The sequence below is a fragment of the Lonchura striata genome, chromosome 4 (genome assembly GCF_050655825.1).
Source record: "Lonchura striata isolate lonStrDom1 chromosome 4, ASM5065582v1, whole genome shotgun sequence".
Lineage (NCBI taxonomy): Eukaryota > Metazoa > Chordata > Aves > Passeriformes > Estrildidae > Lonchura > Lonchura striata.
Window position 1 is genome coordinate 50,138,201 of NC_140706.1, and position 27,135 is coordinate 50,165,335.

Below are 27,135 nucleotides of genomic sequence, written 5' to 3' on the forward strand. Positions count from 1 at the left end.
TTTCTGTTAAAAGCAGCTGCAACTTTTATTTCATAGACCAAAAATGAAGCCCCCCACCCCACGCATCATACACACACACATAGAAAAGTCAAGACCATTGTAACCATTCAAGTGAAGGATATGGTGGGCAAACCTCCAGGACAGGCATCTCCTCAACACAGTTCATTCAGCACAGGTAATCCCACTCAAGTACTACAGGCTGTTTTGTTAAAAATCTCTACACACACACACACACGCATACACACGCACATGCGCTCTCTGTGCATCGTTTCAGGTCACTTTACTGCATAATTAAAACATGAATAAAGTAATGAAAACATTGCAGTGATACAGCAACAGAGGTCTGAGGCACTCAGGGCAGAGAAGATGTTTTCTGGCAAATTTGGAAGTAGACTACTCCAGTTCTGTGAAGCACTAATCCCTTTCCCCCACCTAAATTCTGCAGTGCCACAGGGAGCCAAGGGTATGCAGCACTTCATGTTCTTGGATCTGTGGCAACAAATTCACCAGACCTTTTATAAAAGGTGTATTTTATGCCCATGATTGTATGATTTAATGTCTGTGTTGGATTAAGTATCTCTTGTGTTACACTGGTGTAAGATGAAGTCTACAATGGGGTCTGAAAATTTTTTCATTACAATTCAGAAGAAAAAATAAATTCCCTCAGCAGAGACATCAAAGATGATGGAAGGGAAATGGGCATGGAAAAAGAAAGGGTAGAGAAAATAGAAGCTTAATCAATCCACACTCTTTAACATAACTGTTTCCAGCTCACCATGGCCCATTAACAAACTATAAAGGGGTATATATACCATTGCCCACTCTATACCCTGTCTGAGGAAGATCAGTTTTTCATAGCTGCTCCCCTAAGACTTTCCAAAGCCTGAAACTCATTCAACCAAAGGGGAAGAAAATGACCCATTTAAAAATTACCAAAAGAAAATTAATACAGTGTTGAACATGTTTCATTTTCACACACTCAGACTTGTTTTGAGATACTTCACTGTAAGTCTTGCAAATCCAATCCCCCACAGCTACTGTGGATGTACTTTTTTAAAAATGCCCCACAGTTAACAGACATAGGGATCCCATGAATCATGGGATCTTTTTGGTTCTTGTTTCACTCCTTTACCTAGGCAAGTCTGATAATCAGTTTCACCAGGCTTTTGGTGCAGGAGGCTGCCTGCAAGTACTGCTTTGCCAAAAAGCAGCTTATTCCAGGGAGCTGCATATAAGACAGACTTCATTAATTTCGCATCCTATCAAATCTCCAGCAAAAGAAACAAGTCCTGCCATTAACAAAGAGTGCCACCCACAGTGGCAATCACCACCAGCAGAGAGATGAGGGCAGAATTAAAGGTAGCCCGTTCCTGTATGTGCATGTCTTTCTCCCTTCTGCCCCCTTCTCAACTGATAAACAAACAAGGCCCAAAATAGTATCTGCAGAAGTAAGAGCAAGTCTTTGGAATAAGAAATGCTTAAAGTCTCAGGTGCCACTCACAAACCAAGAGTGACAGGGCACGCTGAAATGGTGAAAAAAACCTGAATCCCAAAATATCAAGTCCCAGTGGGAAAGCTTACCCACGCTTTTCTAGCTAATATCATGGCAGCAACAGAAGCAATTGTGGGTCTAATTGGAAGAAAGGTGCTAAAGAGATAATTGAAGAGAAAAGGAAAGTACAGCGTGAGTGTTGTAGGTAGGAGGAAAGTAGGAAATTCTTTAAATTCTCTGCTTTTGCAGACATTGGGTCAGGTTCTTCGAGATATTCCTCTTATCTACAATCACTGAGAACAACGTAAATGGTGAAATCTTTCTGTTCTGTACTCTTAAAAAAATGCATAGTACAGGGGCAAAAAATATATATATATTTCTCGTTCTGATGCACCTGCTCAGTGTGGACTATCACTGGGTCATGAAGTGGGGACAAATGCTGTCCAGGCGCCGGGTCAGAATCTCGCAGCCCGTGTCTGTGACCAGCAGCGTGTGTTCAAACTGTGCCGAGCGCTTCCCGTCCCTCGTCACCGCAGTCCAGCCGTCGGGCCAGGTCTCATCCTGCCAGCCACCTAAAACAGAAAGCATCACTTCTTGCCAGTTTTTTAAATAACAGGTATCAGTCCCCCAAAGAGAAATGAAAACTATCAGCTCTACAGGATAGAACCAGCATGCTGTTCCATCACTACTTAGGAGCAAAGGAGCGTAATCATTTTACTTTCCTGCTAAACTACTCACCTTCACAGATCATTGGTTCAATTGTAAATACATGACCTGGCTTCATGACTCCAACGGCCTTGTTTTCTGCAATAAAATAAACACTCAAGTTAGAAAAAAGAACACCATCTTAGTAAATGAACGAATCCTTGTCTTAACAGAATACAACAGAAACACAGTAAAGTCAGAAAAGTCCATCTGAGATGATCTGATCACGTTTTTATGTATACATAAAGACTTCCCTTAGCTCTTTTCAGCAAAACTGTAATACTTACTTCAAACAGCTTAAAATTAATTGCTGTCTTTCTCTCCAACAATTGGAATTTCAACTCTAGTTCTATAAAAACACTGAAAAAATATAATACAGGAATTTCTGCACACTTCTATAATGGAAAAACAAAATTAAAAAACAACAGAAGTAAGATATTCAGAGAAGGCTTGGAATCTCCTTACTTGTTTGCACTGAGCCATTAGCTTCAATAAATAGTAAAATGTGACAGTGATTAAGTAATCCTATGATTCCATTTATGAAAGACACACTGCCCCCTCATTACCCTGGATAATGGGGTCATAGCAGTGCCAGAGTGATAATGCTGTGTTCATTAGCTAACATAAAATAGCAGAGCATTTTGAGGCATCCAGGACAATAACACAGGAACTTTTTGTTGTTAAATACACCAAAAATGCTTATCTGGAGGCACATGAAGTGATGGACACCATAACTCCAGGAGTGCAGTTTGACTGGAGAAAGGCTTCAGCCCATTTCCTCTGTCCTGTTTCACCTGGAAGGACAGTGCAGCTCAGATGTAACTGAGCCTGAGAGCTGGAACAAACTCCAGAACTGCACAGGAACCATTAGCTCCAAGCCACTTTGCTGCTGTACACATTTTGCATTCATTTTGCATCCCCCCCATCTAACCGTAATTTTATCAATGTATTACACTGTCTAAATCACCTAAAAGCTTTAAAAATCTCAGACATCAAGCTGCCGCAACAGCAACAGAACATTTTCTTAGAAAATTTATCTTTTTGCTCTTCAAACTCCTTTCACAGTAGGCTAGAAATAAGCAGCAGCATTCTTTTTTCGCCAAGATGTGTTAAATCCCTCAGATCTTTCCACTTGGCTTTTGCTGTGATTCTGTATTTAAAAATACCAGAAAAAATTCCCAGCATCTTTCTTTCTGGGAACAGACATATTTGCCCAATTAAGGAAAAAAAAAAAAGTTCAAAGTTCCAAATACCCAGAAAGACAGAAATTTCCTTTGTCTTGAATTGGATTTTAATTGGTATAAGAAGCTCTCCACCTCCAAAGAATCCATATTTTCTTCATTTTACACAACAAAAAGTACATACCAGGAATTTATACCCTTTTACCCTGCAATTAACAGATTTTCTCTACTGTCAGAAAAATAACTTGGGGAAATGATGACATGGAAAGTCAGGAATTGCTAGACTATATTCTATAACCATAATGTGTTAAAGCTCATTAGGAGATGGGAAGATGGAGGCACCTGTCAGGTCTGAGGAAATAAGTGTCCTACTGTCAGGGCAGCTTTACAGCTGAAGTGAGTGTGAACTGTTGATCACTGCTTCATGAGGTTTACTCTGCCCTTAGTTGTCCACTGGCACTGCACCTTCCATCCTTTGCCTCCGTGGATGTTGTTTCTTAGTCTTGCTGGAAAAATTGTTGCAGCGCCATGGACATTTCCAAAAACTACCACTACTGGGACAATGTTCATTCCTTCTCTGCCACATACTAAGATGAAGTTTCCAGAAGTACCAAATCACAACACTCAAACAAAGAAAAGTGAAAAAAACAGGATCCATATTCAGGCACAACATCCATCTATACTATTCAAAGAGCTTTTTATTTGCATCTTTAATGGCAGTAAGGTTTGGTGTAGAACTTCTGAGGAGAGAAACATTTGGCAGTTCATGTCAGACAAGAATGTCTAAGGGAATTCAGGCAAAAACTTTGAGCATTTACCCAGTACTGATGAGAGCTAAGACTAGCCATTAGTGCGGGCAGATAATGCAAGCACAGGTTCATAAAATATGCTACGGTTCAGAGTTAAAAATTATTTCTCAAATGTCAAAATGCCAACTTGATGGCTCAAGTAAATTGGGTGCAAATCATTTGTCTGCAGGATAGCACAAAGGAACAAATACTCACTGGCATAATGGGGCACGTTAGGAGCCGTATGGAAAAGTTTATGTATTCCATGCCCACAGTAGCTCCGAACCACTGAAAATCCATTTGCTTGAGCATGTTTCTGAATTATGTTCCCCAGTTCTCTGTACCGAACACCAGGTTTTACTGCAAAATTAAAGAGATACAGAAGGGAATTTAGAGAGCTTTCCTTCAACACAACTAACCATCAAACACCATCTCTGCAGCACTCATGACTTGTGTGTCCATCTGTTCCAGTATGTGTGTCCATCTGTTCCAGTATGCAACTTCCTATGGTCACTTAATCCACTGAGTATGTAAGTGAGTTCAGTAACTTGAGAGAGGGAAGAAACTCTCTCGTATTAAAAAAAAAAAACAGAGAGAAGAAAATGCCTTTTTCACAAGAATACTACTTTCTTCCTTTCATGGATGCAACTGCTCACATTAAAAGGATGTCAAAGTTTGACATTAAAAATAAAGGAATTTCAAAGTACAGGGTGAGCTTTCACACCCTGAGATGCAGTGCTTTTTGCAATGAATGTAGGAACTATATTTTAATATACACTTATCTCTCTACTATGTGAAAAATGCACACAAAAGACTGAGATTTAGAAAAATAAATACAAGGAAAATGGGTATCTCTACTCTTAGACAAGATTCTTGGTGATAACACTACAGCAAATAAGAATGTTCATATTCGGGTTTAACTTTTTTGACAATCCCTTTAGGAAGCCTTACAAGTTAGAGAGTTTGAAACACATGAAAATAGTGTGAGAAAATCACTTTGAGCACTTGGACAAGGGAGTAATAACACCATAAAAGCAACAATGTTTCATCATTCAGCTAGTAAAGATTCATCCCAAAAACAACCTTGAGCCCCTTAAAACAAAATATCAAGCTTTTCCATGACTATTCCCAACTCCCTGATTATATGCTGTTCCTTAAGGAGCCAGATGTGTGGTTGTGTCGAGCCATCTTAATCAGAGTTCACATAAAGCTTAGTTCAATTCTCTGCTAATATAAGCAACTACAACTGAAACCTCAAAGCTGAATTTACAGAAAATAACAAGAAACTTGTTACTGGAATATACATGCTTCTCCAAAAATTAAAAAAGGACAGGGTGGCTATGAGATTAATCTGTTGTGTTTGTGCTAAATAGCTGTGAAGTATGGCCCTGACAGCATGTCCAGCTCATTTCAATGGAGCAAGGAGCCCTCTGCTTCTCTCTTAATACAGCTCTCCCAGCTACAGCTCTGCTGGTCCAACAGCACAACATTAAGAGAATTTAAAGAGGGGAGAAGTGACCCCCTTTTAACAGCAGAGATGCTTGCTTGCCAGAATTCCTACTCACATGCAATGTCTAAAACCCTTTAAAACACATTACAGCATCTAAAAAATTGGTAAAAAAGACTTACAGTGAGAATTTTAATCTCATTGTAACAAACACAGGGAAATTCCTGTCACAGTTTCTGCATCAAAGCCAGGATACAAAGGATAAGAGACAACACATGTAACACTTGCTATAAAAAAGTACAGGACCAAAGATACACACTGGTCTGGTTTAGCTCTGAAAAACAAAGTGGTCATTTCAGAATAGTAATCCTACATAAACAGGAAATATCTATTCTTCACAGCCCAACCTGGCAGTATTTTCTTGATCACACAATAGATACACAAGACATCAATCCAATGGATTTTTGTCTTTCCAGCTGGACTAGCTATCTCCAAATTATTAACCCAAATTGTGTTCATTTTAATTTCTTTTATTTACATTTACTTTTCATTAAATGCAAATTTTAAGCCTTAGGGTATTATATATAGCACCCTAAACTTCAATCTTTAGAGGCCAAGAAGTGATTAAATTATAAATTAAGAAGCTGCAGGGTATAAAAGTTATAGATGTACAAGTGTTTCCAGGGACTTAAGAAACTCTTCTTTTGTTTTCTCAAGTTAAACATGCAGCTACCTTTCTATCTCATTGTATATCTTGATGCAGCTGCCCTGACTGTTAACTAAGCAAGATAATTAAAGTTCTGTAAGTACTGGAAGATATGGATCTGTCTTCTATGGCACACTCCCACAGAAAAGCAAGAGCTCATCACTAGCTTTATGAAATAGCCATCAGGTTTGGTAGGGCTTAAGAGATATGTTTAGGTGTTCACACAGTGTTTTGCCTTACCAGTTCGCAGTGCAACACCATACAAATTATAAAAGTAGGGTTTTCCAAAACATAATTTGCTTGTTACATTCTCTAAGTTACTCAGATCAAGGATGTCTTACTCATCCATGATCAAAAAAAGGCTGTTTCCATGTCAGTATCATTAGCAGATGAGCTCAGCATCAAATACATTTCCCTCATCAGCCCACATTTAAAAAGAAGTTGCAGCCACCACTCACAGAACTGTGCCATTTGAAGCACCACTGCATTACACAACACCCATCCATCAGCTGGTGACAGCACACCAGTGCTCCTGTGTGCTGCACCAGCAGTCCCTCTGAGCAGTGGCAATACGAGCAAGCACGTTTGAGAACCAAAGGCTTGGTGCTGCAGGCGTGCCTTACCCGCATCGATGGCTTGCATTAGGCACTCGTAGGTTGTCTGGACAAGCCTCCTGGCACCCTCGTCCACCTCTCCAACATAAAAGGTCTCATTCAGGTCTCCGTGGTAGCCATTGCGATAGACGGTGATATCCACTGCAAACAAGAGCAGACACGGGAAATGAGTGCCCTGCTCCTCACTTCCTGCATCTTCATTGGTGAAAGAGCAAACATGTAAAAATGGGGGATTCCAACCATGAAGTGATGATTCACAAGAATTCCCTAAGAAAACTCTTCCAGCAGAATCAGTTCTTTCATGCTTATCCTGTAGATTCTATATAATAATTTATAAGTTAGTGTTGCACTAGTGAACAGTTTGATTTAATGAAATGAAAGGAGAAGGGGGAGGAAAAAAAATCCCCCAACAACACAACACAGATGCAGCAAGCTAGCATTGGTTTTTAGGTAAATACAAAAATGGGAAAGAGAAGCTCTTTGCTCCATGGTGATTTACCTGGTTATAGCACTTTCTCAGAATTAATTCTAGCACTTATAGGGGGAAATTAAATTTTAAAAGGTATGTCATCATTGTTTTGCAAATCAAGTTGTCTTGCTATGGCACAACAGGAACTTTTGTTTCTAAGTCTTTGTCGGTCAGCTGGTACTAGATCACCAAACCCACTAGAAGAGTTATTGCTCTGCTATTCATGAAGAAACCCATACCGAAATCCTCTCCCAGGTAAACAGTCATGAAGGGAACTGCAGTGAATGACAATACTGGAAGAATATCATACATAAGCTGCTGAGAGAGACCAACACGATCTTGATAGGAAGATGTGGGGAAAAAACACTTTGGTGCCAACAACTAGACATCACTTGCTGGTAGCTTCTGGATAACATGTTCCTGTGGTTCAAAAAATCTGTTTGGACTTTGGCATGCCTTCCAGGCTAAGAAGTTTTAAATAAAATAAAAGATGGACGCTTCCTTTTAGTCGTTCATTGGGTACATTCCCTCCAAGGTACCTTTTCTATCCCTCCTTGTAAACTGTTTTTGGCCTCCTTTTCAAGAAGCTTTTGAGCCAATACTTTACAGAAAAGAAGCCCAGTTCTTTCTCATCATATGAAAGCAGAAGGCTCCAAGCTTGATCAAGTGCAGGAATGTGGACAAAGGTGTGACTAAAGCCTCTTACAGGTGTTCTCTAGGGCTGAGGTACAGCCCTGGCACGCAAATAGCAGAGAGCACTGTGTAGATGAAGCCAACCATGCTGATTAGAAGGTTGGAGTATCTCTTCAATTAGAAAAAGTTGAGAGAATTCAGGTTGTTCAGCCTGGAAAAGAAAATGCTTTGGGGTGACTTAAACCAAGAAAAAAGATGGAGAGGAAACTTTTACAAAAGAATGTACAGTCAGAAGGAGAAATGGATTCAAACTGAAAGAATGTAGGTTTAGATTAGATACTAAACAAAAATTCTTTATAGTGAGAGTAGTGAGGCACTGGAACAGGTTGCCCAGAGAAATCGTGGATGCCCCATCCCTGGAAATGTTCAAGGCCAAGCTGGATGGGGCTTTGAGCAACCTGGTTTCCTGTCGACAGCACATGGGTTGAAGCCAAATGATCTTTAAGGTCTGTTTCAACCCAAGCCATAACTCTGTGAGTTGGGCTTCTTAGGTTGGACTCCTGCAATGCCGAAATAGCTGGCAATAATAAAGAGCTGTGCAAAGGCATTATCTTTGAAATTAAAGTAAAATAAAGGAACTTTGGCATACATTGTTACATGTACCCTACAAGTTCAGAGCTTTTAACCGACCACACCTTACCTAGACAGGGGCAGCAATCATGAGACTTGTTCTGAAAAGGCTGGCACCCACAGCACTGAGGTGTAGACTTAGTAGCTATTATTACAAGCCCATATGTATTAAATATCTGATAATCTAGAAAGATTACAACCCAACATGCACCTATACAATGCCTCCACTTTAGGACTCTTTACAGTCATCATAATCATCATGGGCACAGCAAAACTGTAAGCATCTAGAGCCATCTAATCAAGAATTCACACGGAACTAACCCAGTTGAATAATTCAATACACATTTTATTCACTATATATACACAGTCTGAAACATCTGGAATCTAGCCCACAAGTGGAATACTCAGGCACTATACTAATGCACAGATCCGGGTAGAAGAATTATAAAGCTCTTAAAGTAGACTGAGCTTTTGAAATTATTTTATTAAATAAATATATTAATTAAAGTATGTAAAGGGCAGAGGTAAATGAGAACAACCTAACTGGTAAATGAGAACAAAAGCCTCTCTTAAGAAGCTATGATGTTCCAATGATGTTACCTGCTTCTGAAACCTCACCTTACTGCATGGTTTAAGTGCACACAAGGTAAAAATGCTGAAGGTTAATTTTCACAGCACTTACCATTAACAATATCTCCCTCCTGCAATGGCCTCCTGTCAGGAATTCCATGACAGATCACTTCATTCACTGACGTACAACATGACTTGGGGAAATTATAATAATTCAAAGGGGAAGGATAACAATTCCTTGCAATACAAGCCTAAATAGAGAAAATACAATTTACACAGGTAAGTCTTGTACGAAGAAAAACACTGTGAAAAACATATGTGCAACAGCTTTACAGTAAGAATGATAGGCTGAAAAGCAGTGACTTCAGAAAATAAGATTCTTCAAGCATTTCTTGGCAACGTTTTCATTATACCTTGCATTTCTTACCAGGAAGAAATTGAAGCTACTTTAATTTTGTTTCTACTCATATTCATGCTTGACTGCGAATACTGAGCTATTCAAGTTTGAAACAATGCATGGCAATATTTACTTGGTTTTAAAATGTCATTTTCAATTACCACTTTTAAGCATCCAGTCCAAGATTTTTGCAAGACACACAAGCTAAACAAAATAATATTTAGCACTTGTTTTCCCCCAGCTTTAAAACCTTAGGCTGCTTCCCTTGCACTGTAATAACCTTTCTGTATTTTTGCAAAACTGACACATTTAATATATACTTACACATACATACATACATACATACACACACTTTGCGACATACTGAGCAAAGTACTGGAAAAAAATATTGTGTTACTTTTTTTTTTTTAATTTAAAAACTGACACATTTAATATATACTTACACATACATACATACATACATACACACACTTTGCGACATACTGAGCAAAGTACTGGAAAAAAATATTGTGTTACTTTTTTTTTTTTAATTTAAAAAAAATAATACTGTTTTTAAAACTGCAAAATACCAATTAGGGATATCAGTCAGTATCAACAACCTGCCAAATTTTCCATAAACTGCTGAGGAGGGGTAACTCCATGTTAATTCCTAGCTGTTCATATTAGACATTATGCCTAAGCAAGTAGTTTGATGTTTAATGTAGCAGTTTGATGTTTAAGAGTTTTGAACTGCTTAATGCAATTCAACAGAAGTCTCCAGACTAATGAAAGCACACAATCTTGGCTCAACAGCTGCAGATGCAGATAAAAAGAAAGCTCTCTAACAAACTTAACTATACCAAAACTGTTTCCTTTCCCACAATGCACAGAAGTAGCCTCAAGTACCAAATTACATGATTCATAAAGCTAAGACAGCAAAGGAAAAAATTACACAGTTCAACTATCTATGGATAGTTAAGGCAGGAAGCATTCTTGAGCATGTTTTTTAAGCACTTCACTGGGCTATGGCTTTATTTTGTTTTTATTTGCTTTACTTTATTTTATTATTTGTTTCAGTTCTCTCTGAGGCACCTCAGTTCCGATTCCCAATTATAAACAATTTAACTTTCTCCTATATATGTCATAGTCAACCAACAGAGTACAAGAAGTCCATGGCCTAGATAAGCTGTTCTTTATATAATGGTATCTGTGGAGCAAAAAGGGTTTAGAAGAAAGAAAACACAATGTTAATTGACCAGGTAAGTGAAGAAACTTAGAAGAAATCTGAAGCCAGAAATATGGAAGCAACTGATACAGAGAGAGGCCCAGGAGTTCCAAAATCACTTTGAACCTACCATTGAAATGTAGCACATTTCTGCCATCTGCACTACCCACCAGCTTCAAACTGGGAAACAGTTTGAAATAAAGAAATGGAATTTATGCAACAAAGAAAACCACACAATAATAATTTAAAAATAAAGAGATGGAAAAAAAAAAACATTTGTAAACACCAGAAGAATAATAAACTAATCTTACTAAATGGACAGCATGATCAATTTCTTCAGTAGTTACTCCTGGTTTCACCATCATGGCAGCAACATCCAATACTTCTCTAGCAAGCTGCAAATGAAATAATTAGAAATTCAAAACTGATTTAAAATTGATCTATTGGCTTAATTTAAGTTGATTTAAAATAGGCCAGGACTACTCTCTGCAAGATTTGTAACCCAGTTTTGACAGCTGCATTGAGATCACCAGGAAAGCTGTGAGGAGTTGGGCTCTAGAAACACTTTGAGATGCCTGCAGGTCATGTACTCAGCCACCTCTGTGAGAGCTGAAAATACCCCAGTTAAGATTTGGACCACATTTTCCTTGAATGCCATAATCTTAAATCAGACAATTTAAATGCATTTCAAAGTTTGACTCTATGCACAAGGAAGTGATTACAACTGAACAGCTCTTTTTCAAAAATTGTTAAGGATGGGGCTTTGTTCTGCTTTTTAGTTTTTTCTTAGTACCAAATCCAGGAGAGGAAAAAGTTCTCATAAAACATGTTCTTAACAGAAAAAACATTTCAGGCACAGATTGTCTTACTACTTATAAAAAATGCAGGAAACAGATGAAAGTCTTCCTTCTGTTTAGAAAATACTTTACTGGGAATTGGGTTCACAAGAAGGAAAAAAGACAGAAAATATCAAGCTTCCCAAACTATTTTTCAGTGCTCTAAAGTGGTTTGAAAGTTTGTACTCCCAAATGTGCTCCCAGAAGTGGTAAAATCATTAGAGATTTTTAAAGAAGATAAAGGCATCTTGGAAGAAAAATCAAAACCCCCTTACCCTGCACACTACTCGCATCCCTTCTATATCCTCAGATGACAGTATTTTTATTTGAGAGGTTCCTTTTAAAGCTTGTTCTGATTCAGACATTCCTGAAAAGAAAAAAGAGAGAGGATTATAAAAAGAAAGAAAAAACCCCATGTTATAAAGGATGATGATCGCTACATATATCCAATCCAGGAACTTCCTCAGCTTACCAAGGGCAATAGAAGTACAGACTTTCTCATCATAGCATAAAGAAAGAAACCCACCAAGCCATAGTATTATCATCATTATTCAGATTAATTGGAATTCCTAAGTCTTCCACAATTCCACACTGCCCCACGTGTTCAGGAAGCCCTTTCACTTACTGCACAACACCACCATGTCCAGTTAGTCAAAAGACAAACTTAAATAACAGGTTGACAAGGCAGTTGTTTGATTCATAGAAAAGCACTTTTCAGCTTCTCTTAGAAAACAATTATACATTCTAAAACAGTCATAAAGGGTTACATGAGCTTGGGAATATGTCTGGTTATACTACTGCAACAACCAGCTGACAAAAACATGTAAATTCTTCCTACCAAAATCTTGTCATCTCAGCTTTACAGATGAGCGATCTCCTAAAATCCAGTCTTTTGTGGTTTTTTAATATTTACACTTTTTAAAAAATAACTCTGGAATATCTTAAGATTTAAAAAAATGCTAACAGACTTCATAGCAGTGTTTTGGGGAAATGCAAAGCCCCAATACTGGTATAAAAAGGGGAAAATACCAACACAACCCAATAAGCAAGTAATTTTGAATGCATTCCCTCTCTGTTCAAAAAAAGCTGGAATTCATACTCCAGTTTTCTTTTTGGGGTTGCATACTGCAAGGTTTTCTTGGTTTTGTTATAAAGTAATACATTTTCAACAGATACACTGATGCCCCAGATCATGGTTTAGTAGAATTCATCTGTGACAGTCAACTGATTACTGTTTGTTATCAAATTAGCAACAGAACTAGGACTTGTATGTTTAATATAAAAAAACCCCCAAAAGTAAATTAACTAACTCTTAGTTTCCTGTACACCTTTGAAAGATAACCCATTACAAACTTTGGACTTCCAAAAAATACTTGCAACAGTTATTTTTAAAAAATCAGTAAGTTACTGTGGAGAAGTAGTAAAGTGAGAACAGATAAAAGAGGTTCCCTTCTCCAGCATGTATGCCCTTCATGCTTTAAAGGTTTTTTCAATGAAAAGGAAAATAGAGAGCAAACATAACACTCAAAATTGTGATTTGTTTCATGTTACCTAGTGGGTGATCAGCATAATCCGGTCTCTGAATATAACTTGGCACAGGTCTTGTTGGCGTCTAAATAAATCACAGGCAAAGCTGGTTAGGTTGCAACAACACTTATTATAGTCACAAAAACAGTCACACAGCAAAATTAAATACAATATGAAATACTTCATGTGAAATATGGCTAAGTCCATTTAGAAGAAGTTGCAATGTAAACACTCCAAAAGTTCCAAGTTTTAATCCCAGACACTCTGCTTTTACCCTCTATTGCTATCATATTATACAACTTTTAATAGCCAACTGCAGAGCTTCATAAAAATCAAATTTTTATTGTCAAGTGAATCAAACTGGTTTTATAATGTATTATGCCTTACTGTAGCATTTTTTCTTCTACTTTCCCGACTGCAAGTGCACTGGTTCCAAATACATCCCTCTTCTCTTTAGAAAGATTGCTACTTCTAATCATCACCTTAGTCAAAATCCCTAATTTCATTAGCATCAGTCTCACGGCAGTCACAAGACAAAAAAAGCCAATGTTCAAAGGTAGCACAACTAAATTACTTAGCCAGTGAAATGTCTCAAACACCTTTTTCTCCAACAATACTAACAAACACACATGGGCTCAGTTCTCTAGTGAGCCTGTAACATGGAGAAGACTAGAGAGAGGATGCCACTGGGGCAGCTTTTCTAGCACAGGACAATTAGAAAAGACAAGTGTCAAGAAAATACCATTATTGCTGTAAAAAAAAAAAAGCTTCAGCTTAGTCCATGTACAAACTTGTACCAATTTAAAAATACAGTTACGTTTGTATGGTGTGCAAGATATATATATATATAACACACACACACACACATATATATATATATATACACAGTTATATGTCATCATCTTCTAAATCCACCTTTCACAACCAAAGATCTTACTGACTACTGTTGTTCTTCACTATTCCAGTGCAGAAGATTACTGTAACCTCTGTTCTTTCAGCTGTTCACTAGCTCACTCACCAGGTTATTGTTATTTTAAACCACTTACATAATAGAATATAAAAACATTTATCTAAATTCTATATTAATTCACCTGAACTTGTTAGAAACAGACTGCTCCATAACGGGTGAGGACAACAAACAGCTGGGAGACAGAATCTGAATTAGCAGTAGCTTTTTTGCTGAATAAATGCCACAGTGTACATCCAAAAGGTATGAGCTTAAGCCTGTTACTGATGCTCACAGGCACTCCCTTAATTATAAATATACCAGGAGACAGAACAAGTTAAACTAAAATGAACCACAATAAGGACAGCCGTGCATGTCTTTGCCATCAGGTTCAGATCAAGACACTCTCCTCTCTCAGCAAAAATGTGGGAGATCATCAAGTCAGGAGTGGTCCATTAGTTGCTACAGAACATAGCAGTGCAGGAGTAGTGGCACCTCTTGCTTACCAGTGGATAGTGTGGCCTGAGTTTCCCAGTGTATCGATAACCAGACCAGGGATTTGTGTTAACATCACCTTCCAGGCTCCAGGAGGAAACTTCACGCTTAGCTTTTTCATCTTCTGAAAAAATAAGAAAAAGGGGGAAAAAAGTTGCAGCAGCAACATCTGTCCTACTAAGAATGAGAACTGTGGGGTCTAGAAAGTGACTTAGAAGTACATAAATCTAGATCTGATTCCTGGCATTTCAGATACTGATATATGCAAGTAGCAGTTATCATTTTGTATTGTCCATTCCAAATTCACATTCTTCCTACCCTATTCAACAGCAAACTGGGCAATGTCAGGACTGAATGCACAAAGGAAGTGTAATAATTAAGTTGTTCTTCATTTGTAGTTTTATAACGCAGTGCTTGTTTTCATTCCTGGGAAAAAAGCCTGTTTCTACAGAGGCACTCACTATCCCTTCAATTAACATCCCTGCACTGCAGGGCAACATTCCTTTTTTGTGATCTCCCTTAGCACCCAGTGACTGAAATAACCTGAGGTGGGAAGGAGACCATCCAAAGGTGGAAGGGATGCCATCCTACTGTCAGGTTCAACACATGGAGGCTGCTACCCCTCCAGAACTGATGGAGAGAGTGCAGGTCCTGCCACTTCTGCAGTTCAGGAGAAGCAGTGCTCACACCTTAGGAGATGGTCCCAAACTTGTGAAATTCAAGTCTGACGTGGTCTGATGACTCACAAATAACACATTCCTATGAGGGCAAACTGAAAGTGTTTACATAAAGGATTGAAACAAGCAGATCCTGAGCAATACCAAAAGGAAAAGTACTTATTCAGAAAGAGAAGGCAAGGGTGAAGAAAGAGCATGGTAACATTAATCTTTAACTCATAACCGGATAACTTGTTTGTTTTCTGTTTTGCTATCTCAGAAGGATGAAGAGGTAGCAAAAGGTCTGCCATTGCAAGCCCTAATGGCAATTCCTCAGAGCTTCTGTGGCTGACATTTGAGACATCTGTTCAAATGACATTCAGTTCAGATGAAACTGAGAAATAACAATTTAGAAGTCCAAAGCTGTTCATATTCACACAAATTAATAGGATGCAGAATGCAAGTGTGAACTATTAGATCCCTAAACTGGTAATGCAGAAAGAAGGAAAACATTTGTAATTATCTGTACTACTCCAACCTATTTACCATGCAATATTTATCATGGAAAAAGAATCTTTGTTGGGTTTTAGGAAAGGAGGTAAATTATTTGAGGATGTGAGTTTCTGCCATATCTCTTTTTAATCCTACCTCCCTTTCCAGCAAGCCTTAATGAAGATAGCCAGGGTGGTGGCAGAGAGGAGGCAAGGGGGCAGAACTGAGGTCTGCTCTCTCTTTAGTTTTAAACTATGGGTTTTCACTACTCATAAGGCAGAATCTACCAGCCTCCTGGTAGATTCTGCCTTATCTGAGTAGTGAAAACCCATAGTTTCACTATGGTAGCTCAGCTTCTATGCTAGAGCTACCAGCTGTCACTAGGGCACACATATACTCTTATTACCTTGAACTGAACTCAGCAAAATCCTGGCTATGATACATCCTCTATCAGTGGCTGCAGCATGTACACAAGCATTCTGCCTTTTTTCCCCAAAAATGTACAGAACAGCTGCACTCTGACTCACTTGTGTTCCAGCAAGTGTCTAATCACAAAGACTTTGCAAGAACCTTTCCCACTGTACTGCCTTTGACTGCATTAGACATCAAAATGCTATGAAGGAACACTGCCTTACAACAGTGATTTATTATTCTCCTTGCCCTTTATTTCAGCATCCCTCTTTCTGTGTTCATATACCTGGCAATGCAATTCAAGCAATAATTCATGTAAATAGAAAAGTGAACAGAAACAAACACTTCTGTGAACCTCTGCCTCTGAAATTTTACATAGAGCTTCAGATTGTTGAGAACCAGACAAAATTTCAGATATGCATCACCCAGTGCCAGTTATCTTGGAAAAAAAACCCAATACCATTCCTGGGCAGAGAAGCACAGAGCAGTAGAGGTTGGAAGGGACATCTGGAGCTCACTGCACAGGACAAAACAAATTCAAAGAACTATGAAAATGCATTTTAAAAAGTAATGTACTTACTTGCTTTCTTGTGTAGTAACTTGTGAGTGGCCCAGCTTCCCTTAAAGCATTCCTAGAATTGCAAACAAAAATGTATAAATACATGTTTTAAGCAGTATTTACATGGACAGACATGTCAAGCTGACAAAATAGAGAAGCAAATGTATTTTAAAAGAAAACTGGAAAACTGTTTTTATTAACCCTTGCAGCAATATGCAGTAAATGCTGCTGGTAACTGCTAGTCTTAGCAATAGAAAACATAGCATTCAGAAGTTTATGAATCAGAATAGGCAGAAAAAGCACAGCCAAACAGACAACACCTATGGCAGTGAAATACACTGACATAATCCCATGTATTATTGACTCCTTATCATTTCAATGAGTAACTAAACACCATGGTGGCTGCAGGTTGACTGAAGCAGAGTCTTATCTCTGTACCTGATCTTACAGTGCTGCAGTGAGCAGCAAGGTCTTCCCTTAACTCCTACAAGCCATCTCCTCCTGCTAATTGCATCCCTTCTGCCTCCTGCTCCAGCACAGGAAAGCAACAGAGGCCAATTAGCACAACCACAGGGGAACTAATGAACTAGACTAAAGGGCGGAAATGAGAGCTACCGAGTGAAAATAGGAAATTGAAAAAGCAATATTGAGAAAGTTGAAATGGAAATCAAAACAAAGAGTGGCTTGGAGTGGAGGAGTTTGGTCTTTTCTTCCCAAGCACAAATAGAGCAGCTCATGCAAGGAACAAAGAATCAGCAAAAGGGCGATGGAAATGACTAGCAGCTGGACAATAAAGAAGGACTAAGATGAAGAAAAGACATGAAAGAAAAGAGATTTAAGTAGAAAAATGGCAGAAGGCAGCATTAAAGGTGATCCTTTAAGGTGCTAATTAGCAAATTACTTGGGTTTGTAGCAGAAATTCTAAATCAATGCCTATGCGCACTCAAAACATCAATTAAGAAATTGCTAATTCCAATCACTGACAATTACAGCTGAATTTCTGAAGAAAGAGGCAGGAAGCAAACTGTTTTTTTCAGGAGAAACAATACTAATGCTGAATCATCACTGTAAAACTACCATCCAGAGCCAACAACTGATTCAACCTAAAGTATACAACACTCAACCAGTCCAAGACAACACGTCTGCAAACTGAGCCCAGCTTGTAACATTCTACCCTTGCTTCAGGGTTGCTCTTGAGTGCTCTGAGCAGTCTGTTCCTGTTGAGCCACGTTCTCCCTCCTCCCTCACTAGTCTTGCAACCAGTAAGTACCAAAGTGCACCCACAAACACACAGTACAGTGAGTGCACAAGCACACCTACAATCACAGAGACCCTGCTGTGTGTGTGCTGCACCCCTCATGACCAGAACCAGCTGCTCGTTGTGCTGTGCCACCTCACACAGCAGGAGTGACTGCACTGCCAGGAGCTCTGGAACCAACACTTCCCGTGACTGAAGAGGATGTCACTTCCAACAGCAGCCCAAGGTTTTACTGTCACATTTATACAACCCACTGCACACACACACACACAGACCTTTGCACTGCAATGGTCTCTGCTGGGGAGCTGGGAGAAAAGGAAGAGGTTTTAACTGAGGCCTACTTTAGGGAAAAAAAAGTAATAAAAAAATTCTAAAAACGCTATTTCAAGGACACCGGAAGAACCAGTAAGGTTTTAATCCCCTTTCAAACACGAGGTCTTTGTTCTGAAGCATAAAAGAAGGACTAAGCAGCTAAGGACTTAGAGCAGCTACCAAGTCTGCAAACCTAGAATCCACTTTTTTGAATATAAAGGAGTATTTGGGGAAGGAATACATACATCAGCTGTGGCAATTACTGACTGTAATTCATTCTCTGCTTTCCCATGAAACTTTGGGGGATGTTCTCCAATGCCCTTGATTTGTCCTACATCAACAGCTGTTGGCTCTTAACCAGAAAAACCTGGGCAAACACAGCACCAGGGACAGTAGCATAACTTGAGAGGCTCCTTTTTGGCTTTTTATTTCCTGCAGCTGTGGACAACCTAAGATGATTCTGCATAAGGCTGCCATATGCCTAAGTTTTCCCAAACATGTTTCCCAGATTTTACTTGCCCTCTATCTCCAGAGGAGCAGTAGCTCTGCCAGAACTCCTGGGACACAGCTCCAAAGCTGCTGTGGCCTGACACAACCCAGACACCTGCACCATGTGCACATCCATCAACTGCAACAGGCACACACGGTACATCCAAAGTGTTTTTTGTGAGCAGGGGCTGTTACAAAAGCACTGTTCAATCCATCAGTCTCTCTGCCTTGGTCTGACACTTCTGGAAGGCACTCTAAAGACATGCTGCACATCCACCTACAGCCCATCTATTTTGTGTAGGATCAGTCATACGCTTCCTGTGAGCTCTGGACTTACCGGGTACATACAAATTATTTATATTCAACAACCTGCTGCACATGACTGCAGAGCTCTGCCTTGGCAGTTCCACATAAAAATATGGCAGCTGTCATCTCACAGGGTGGAGAATCATAGCTCTGGCAACAAAGCACTCCCAAAGTACCACTGCACATTGCAAACACCCTCACCTTCTATACTGCAGACTTCCTGACAAGCTATGGAAGAAACCTCCTCTTTCTCTCCATCTGGGCCACTTTTTGGAGTCTTTGCTGGAGAAAATTATGCTTTTCACTGAGCCTTCTCCTGACACATCTACTTCAATCTGGCTATCACCATTCCTGTCTCTTAACAATTCTTCTGTGTTCCTATGCCCTACTCAGGTCAGGATAGAAAATTTTCAATGATTAAATAAACAAAATCCAGGGAAAAATACCCAAGGTGACTTTTAATATTAAAATGAAGAAAATAAAGATTTTGTTTTTCCAGATACAGTGAAAAAAGGAACAGGTAATACTGCATGGGTATATATTAAAACATTAAATACCTTCAGGGGGAAAGTACACAGGAACAATATGAATTTGGCTTCAAGTTCCTTGGAGGACTTCCTGGGTTTCATTTCAAGCACTACATTATCCCATTAGCATGCCTGATATTAACATCCCCCGCTTTCTCACCTATTGCATGTGGAAACACTGAAGAGGACTGTACAAGAAGAGAGGTCAAATGCATGACAAAAAAAAAAAAGGCAGAGAAGTAATCCTTTACTTGTTTAGGGCAATCCTGGGTACAACTATTATATCGGTAAGAAAAATATCAATGTGTATTCTAGACAGAGGCTGTCACTATATTGAAACCTTCTACAACATTTCTGGCTTTAGAACATTCTTAAGCCAATCCCACAGGTTTTGTGTTTAGAGACAAGTTCAACCCGGTGTTCATCAGAATATATCAAAAGGTAACCAAAGGCACAACCAGCATTACCATTTGAAAATATTCCTGTTGGATCTCCTTGTAGAAGCTGTGTTATTTCTGAAAATTATTTTTACCTTAAGGACTCACCCAATATCAAGAGAATCATGTGGCATAGCAGCATTTGTTTTATAGCATGGTTCACTTTCACTATGAACACACTGATCACCACCAAATTCCTCAAGGGTTTTTTTTTAATCAATCATTGAAAGAACAAAGCCCTTTAAAATAGTTATTGAATTAATTAGGGAAAAAAAAAACTCTGCTATGTTTATTGTCATTTTTACAATAATAACAGAAAGCTTCTTATTTGTTCAGTTCATGTATGCATACAATCTGATTAAGAGGTGGAAAAGTACAGCAAATTGCAAATTCCACAGGAAAAAAGGATGCTCAAGATTAGGATATTACTACACTACAAACCTCTGTATAGCACAGATATAACAAACTAGATTTAAATAAGCTACCCAGACACATGGATGTCACATCCCTGGATGTGCTCACAGCCAAGATGGACATGGCTCTGAACAACCTGGTCTAGTGGAAGGTGTCCCTGCCCGTGGCAGGGGGTTGGAACTAGATGGTGTTTAAGGTCCCTTCCAAGCCAGGCCAGGAAGCTACACAGGCACCACAGCACAGAATTCAAGATATGCTGACAGACTGTTTCTGAACTACCATTGCATGGGAAAGGCTCACTTCCAAGTTAGCTCTGGCTACCCCTCTGTCAGCACGCCAACTTGTGTCCAACTTCCACAGAATTACCCCATCCATTTTCTATGGTCATCATTTAGAGCCACTGCAATGAATTTCAAAAAACATCTACTTTACAGAAAAAAAAAAAGAAGTCGGAATCAAGACTGTGAGGACAGACTGTCTCTTTGGATGTCATAATATATACCCTGATCTGCAACGGACAAACTGCAAGTGCCAAGCAGCACACTGCAGTTAAAAATACTCTGAGCAATCTTTTTCACAGAATTTACAAATGTCCTTTAGAATGTAAAAGTGTCTGGGGCTTAACCTGAGACCATGTAATTTTGCATAATGAGAACTCATTTTTAACCAAATACCTTAAAGGTATGCAAAACAGAAGACCAAAAAAAACCTCTGAAGTACAACATTTAGCTTAATACCAGGCTATCAGTTATATATATATATTAAATACAGTATAGATTAACTCACATTTTATCCATAAGTACATGTATGTTAAGGTGTTAATACATTTGATGTTAAATGAAACAGTTGATTCTTTTCAGCATGCTGAAATCCTTCTAGGGCAGTACAAGCTCCCAGACAGCCTCCAGTCTGAAAAACTCTGTAGAAAATTCCCAAAGTAGCCTAAGCAGCATACATGAATAGTCAGTTTTTCAGAAGAGTTGAATATGTCTTTTCAGAATATGGATTTTCAAAGCCAAGGCAGTACCTACATGCAGAATCTTGGTGTCAGCAGATGGATTTACTCCTTCATCTAAGACCTCATCTTACCCTGAGACCCCTGGGTCCCTCATGACCAAGCCCTTCCTTTGAAGGCTTTTGCAGCTCTTCAGATTTACAGAAATACACAACTGATTTTAGAGAGTAGTGAAGGAACAATGGACCAGAGGAATTCCAACTGGACTATCCTGTCAGTACATGGAATACCAGCTCAGCAAGTCTGCCTACAGGAGTTTTGAAGTTCTCCTTTCAGAAAGTCATGAGGGCTCAGCTTTCATATCTCACCAACAATCAGGTGCTTACCTCAGACACGGGTATTCATGGTGATTTATAGGCAATTGAGAATGTCAGCTTCCTGACGAAGGAAATCTGATTTTCTAGACGATGGTATCAGTTGAGTGCCATTTATGCCTGAGGAAACTCCTATGTGTTGCAGTTGAATCCAAGCAGCTGGTTTCAGCCTATTTCAGGCACAAAGAACAGTGAACCAAGGACAAAACACTGCACTGATGTCCTATGGTCTGATGTGAGAGAGGACAAAAAATAGTTTCCTACAGGTCTATTGCTCCCTGCTCCCCATCCATAGCACATTGACAGTGAAAGGAAACAGCAAAGCAGGAGATGGCACAACATTCTTCTCTTCAGGTCCACAATTTTTCACAAATTACTGTCACCATGAAAATCCTAAGCTGTCAAGGGCCCAGGGCTGAGTGTCAGTGAAAATGTGCCTTGCAGAAAGCAGTAAATTGTATATAAACTCAAAGCAGTAAATTGTATATAAACTCACTGAGAGAACAAAACAGCATTTCTTTCCTGTTGCTGGAACTGAACAAGTCATACCCCACCCCAGATATCAAGAGGTATCACGAGATATTGGGAGGCACCCACCAGTGCAAGAGAGACACTGCCCCTGACTGTACAGTTCAGAGAAACTGCTACCCCTTCAAACACCTAAAACACCACTGACGTGGTGACCTAAAACACTGGTGACATGGCAGTCACCAGATAACCCCAGTCCTCACTTCTGACTCCATAACCAGACCACTTCATACACCTGGGGCTGACAACACAAGGGCACACAAAACAGGAAGGGGTAACACTTCGTAAGTTACAACTACTATTAGGATACAACCCATGGCCACCACTCTCAGAGAAACAAAAATAGCAAAGGCCACTGACTTCAGACAAAGAAGTTGAATTTGGCTGGAGAAATGGCCCTGTACCAGTGTCTAGTCCACACCACAGCAAAGCTATTCTGTTTTGTCCAAGACACTTATATAAGTAGCATGAAAGAGGAAGCTTTTCAGGAAAGCAATACAAAATTACTAATAAGTGAATCATTCACAATTAGAAGGCTCATATAAAAATGGTAACTGGAGATCTCAAGAACAGTCACTATTCTCCACTTCTTTATCCTTCAGCCACTTGTAGAAGACATAAAAGAAATGCAAATTGTCTTCTTAAACACAAACTCTTTCTGTATACTATGCACAATGTACACACAAGTGACTGTACCTGTAAGGCAGATTTCACAATAACAAATTCATCTTAGCAAGAGAAACTCTACACCTGAGATGTGATGCTGGACATCTGTGTGATTTCTACATTCAGAAGATAGACTGAATTACTGTATCTTACCATAAGATGATAAACACACACAACACTGCAGTAAGTCTCTAAAGAAAATAAAACAAGATAGTGAAAAAAGGCAGCTGGTAGTAAGAGAACTTGATTAACTAGCCTAAAATATTACTAAGGGTTAACAGCAGACGGAATCCCTCAACAGAACAGACCATCTTGTTACACCTTGGAGTGAAAGGGAAAAAACAAGCCAGGGTTCAACACACCACCTCAAGAGCTTCTCTGCTGCTAAACCACATTTTTACCTTGTCTCCATGACCAGTTCAAAACCTCCCTGCTCGGCCAGAACCCGGCCACATGGCCCCCTTTCCATCCATGACCCACAAGCACAACTATTATTTAGCAGCTGTACCCAGTTTCCAAGGTGCCCAATAGCCAAAGAGGAAACAGTGCTGGCTCAGAGAAATCTCAGAGAATGTTAAATTACTCCAGCCTAAGCATTTCCAGGGCATGTTGTTGAGGCATACGTTTTCATGGCAAACAGGGAAGAATAACACCTTTTCTCCAGGAAAGGATAAACACAAATGGTAAATCCACCAGGGAAATCATTGTCTTGATGCAATCTACTTGGAAAGTTCACTTCAATCCTCTATGTGAAGTCATGAAAAATAATTTTTAATCAATCTTCACATTACATTGGGATTCTCAGCCCTATACTTCCTATACCTCCTATACCTTTCAGTCCTATATCAATTTTTTGTTAGCAAATGATAGGTTAGTAACTTATAATCCAAACATATGGCTTCACATGGTTACCATCCTACTGCAGTTCACAATTTTTGGTTGTTTAATCTTAGCACTAGAGAAAAGAAATTCCTACAAACTTGGTTTTAGCTCTGATTGGAGTTTTGGCTATTTGAAAAAGCCATTGTAGACTTCCAAACAGATTAATTACCCAGTGTCCATGCACATACAGATGCTTTTATCTGTCAAGGAGATGCCAGACAGCTTGTGTCTCCTAATCTACCCTCAGCCCAAAGGAAGCACCCACACACCTGGCTAACACCAGTGCATTCCATAAGGACAGGCTGACTTTATGACTGGGCTAAACTGGGCCACAGTGGGCAAGCTTGCTCTTCAGCAGCACACTCCTGAAGTGTTTCATGACCCTGCAGTGCTAAACCAGCAAAAAACCCCGAAACACTTAATGCACTGCTTTTCCTCCATTTAAAAGAAAACTCTGAAGACCTTAGAAATGGCTCACCAAGGAATCAGGGACAGACTAAGGGAAAGGGTAGAAGCATGCATCCTTAGACGTAGGGAATAGCACCAAGCCAGCTACAACACAGGCTGTGGTGTGAGGTGGAATAACATCCTAGGTCCACTCACTAGCTTATCTAGGAGGTATTTATGCATATAAGACCAGAATGGAAAGAAAGCCACCAAAGAGAGAACTCCAGAAAAGTTTCACTGATGCTAACCAGTCCACTGCTGTCAGCTGAAACTTGCTGGAAGTTCAGAGAAAATAAGAGTCCTTCACCTGCCATGTGCTTATTTGAAGAGGCAGCCAGGTTATCAGCAGCATCTCACCTACCCTCCTGACTGTGCTTGCCAGACACCGGGGCAGGACTGCAGCAAGTCTGCTCCATGGCACACAGCAGGTGACAAGGAGAGCTGGAGCCTCGGCACAGTTCCATCCATGCTGGGCCCCACCCAGGGTATTGGGAGAGGCTAAGGGTCCTTGCTACAGGATGAACATGGGGACTCTTCTCTCTGTGCATGACATTTCTTGCACATCTTTATAACATGCTGCCACTAATGTCCTCCTCTGTAACAGGTTGCCCCAAAACCTCCAAAGCACCTTCAGTGTGCTTACCCACATTCCTGATTGGCACAGCAAGGCACAGCATGCCCCAAGTCACTCAGAAATGAGCTGACTGGGATTCCTGCCTATTCATTTTCTAAGCAGGACAGCTTTACAAGCATGTAGTCAGTTATCCAGCATCCTACTTTAACAAGCCAGGAAGTATTTACAGCAATTCCCTTTTTTCCTAACAAGAGCAGCAGATATTTCCAAATAATTAACTCAGTATATAGAAAACAAAAATCTCTGCATCCCATATGGAATTAGCGGAGTTAGAGATGGGAAGAAGGGAGTGAAGCTGCAAATGGAACTCTTCACATTGGCCTGCTTGTTCTCTTAACAAATGTTTTGGTCATCACCAACCAGTATTTGTATATACCAATGAAGCATTTACGATGATTTTATATCAGACATGTCAAAACACTCAGAGCAAATGTGAAACTCAGAGCAAATCCTAGAAGTTAACCACAAGCACCATGTGGGAACTAGAGATACAGCATTGTCAGAACAATACTGATTTGCAGTTGCTCTAATTTGGCACAGACTCCCAGGATAGGGCACAGAGCCTTCAGGGGAAAGTACCAGAAACTGTGCAGTGGGTGTGTCACAAGCACGTGGGAAATTTTCCCTCAGTCCTATGCAAACCATAACTATCAGCTTACATCCTGACTCAGAAAAAAATTCCTTCCCAATTAATAAATTAATCTAGCTGAAGTGACTGAATTATTTTTTTATGTTTATCCACAAAAGCTCAGTGACTTTACTCTGAATTACAATTGTGACACGGAAAGCCAGTGTTGATCTCTGAACTAAACACATGCATCCTCACTGATTTTGATAGAATTATCAAAAAGTTCAAAGGATTAGGCTATGTATTTCAGTGTACATTTTGAAAGTTAGTAATAAAAACCAAACAAGACCAAAACAAAAAACGCACTCAACACTCATCAGACAGCTCCTTCTATTGAAGGACCACACTCTGTTACCACTGTGGCCCACAGTACAGGTTCAATTCTCACATTTATATGTGGGAGCTGACTGCCCTATGACATGTGGCCTAACCTGAACCTTCCTGTTTGGCACCCTCATAGCAGAACATCAAAGGACATAGTGGGGAAAAAAAGAAAAAGTTAGGAATGCAAAAGGAATAATAATAAAAAAAGGAAGAGTATCAAGTAATTTTCACAGAAACTCATAACTTAAAGAAAATCTGTTTTCAGAGCAACAAGTCTCCCCTCGTCTATCAAAGCGAGCAACTCCAGAGTTGACGCCGGCAGAGAAACACACCCGCTGGAACGTGATGAGCACGTCCTCACTTTGTCTCACTAAGCCTTTATTTTTGAGGGGAGCACAGGGACCACCCACACCTTCAGGCACAGAACATCCGTGCACCCTCTCACGAGCCTCGCTGCGCTTTAGTGCCGCTGAGGTCCCGCATCGCCCGCGGCCACGGGGCGAAACGGGGCTGCTGCCCCGCCGCCAGCCCGCTCCCCGGCTCCAGCCACCGAGGGCGAACTCGGTGCGGGCTGCCCGGCCGGGCGCTGCTGCCCCGGGCCGGCCGGGAGCGGGCAGAGCCGGGCAGAGCCGGGCCGGGCCCGGGCGGCCGGGAGCCGGCGCGGGGAGCTGGATCCTGCGGGCGCCGCACGCCAGGGGCTGGGCCGCGGGGAGCCTCACCTGGGAGCAGAAGTAGGAGCCCTGGATGCCCAGCTTGAGGCAGGTGGGGCACTGCAGCTTGGCCTCGCTGCTGCAGCCGGCGGTCTCGCAGACTCGGCGGGTCTCCACCGCCGCCGCCATGCTGCCGGGCGGCCACGGGGGAGGAGCCGCCGCCCGGAGCTGCCGCCGGCTGGGGCGGGCGGAGAGCGGGACGGAGGGAGGGGCGGCAGCGGCAGCGGCAGCGGCGGGAGGCGCCGCGGGCTCAGAGCCACATGCGAGCCGGGCCGGAGCGCTGCCGGCCACAGCTTCCCTGGGCGGCGTGTGCCAGCCCTCCCCTCCCTCACAGTGAAGGGTGTTTAGCCCAGAGAACAGAGACGGGATCTCATAAATGTCTCATAGGTGTCAGGAGGATGGTGCCCAGTGACGGGATGAGGAGTTAACGGCCATAAACTAAAGCACAAGAAGTTTCATCTCAACATGAGGAAGAAGTTCTTTATA

General features: G+C 40.5%; 1 protein-coding gene across 1 annotated transcript; it reads right to left on the reverse strand.

Annotated features, from left to right (window-relative positions):
* On the reverse strand, nt 1-26,794 carry METAP1 (methionyl aminopeptidase 1). The gene is made up of 11 exons (XM_021550290.3): nt 26,659-26,794; nt 16,780-16,831; nt 14,652-14,764; nt 13,224-13,284; nt 11,948-12,039; nt 11,148-11,231; nt 9,348-9,486; nt 6,943-7,074; nt 4,383-4,526; nt 2,231-2,296; nt 1-2,064 (listed from the first exon to the last, which is right to left on the reverse strand). The coding sequence occupies exons 1-11, from the start codon at nt 26,776-26,778 to the stop codon at nt 1,904-1,906; spliced, it is 1,164 nt and encodes a 387-aa protein (XP_021405965.1). The 5' UTR covers nt 26,779-26,794; the 3' UTR covers nt 1-1,903.
* Between the last annotated feature and the right edge of the window lie 341 nt (nt 26,795-27,135).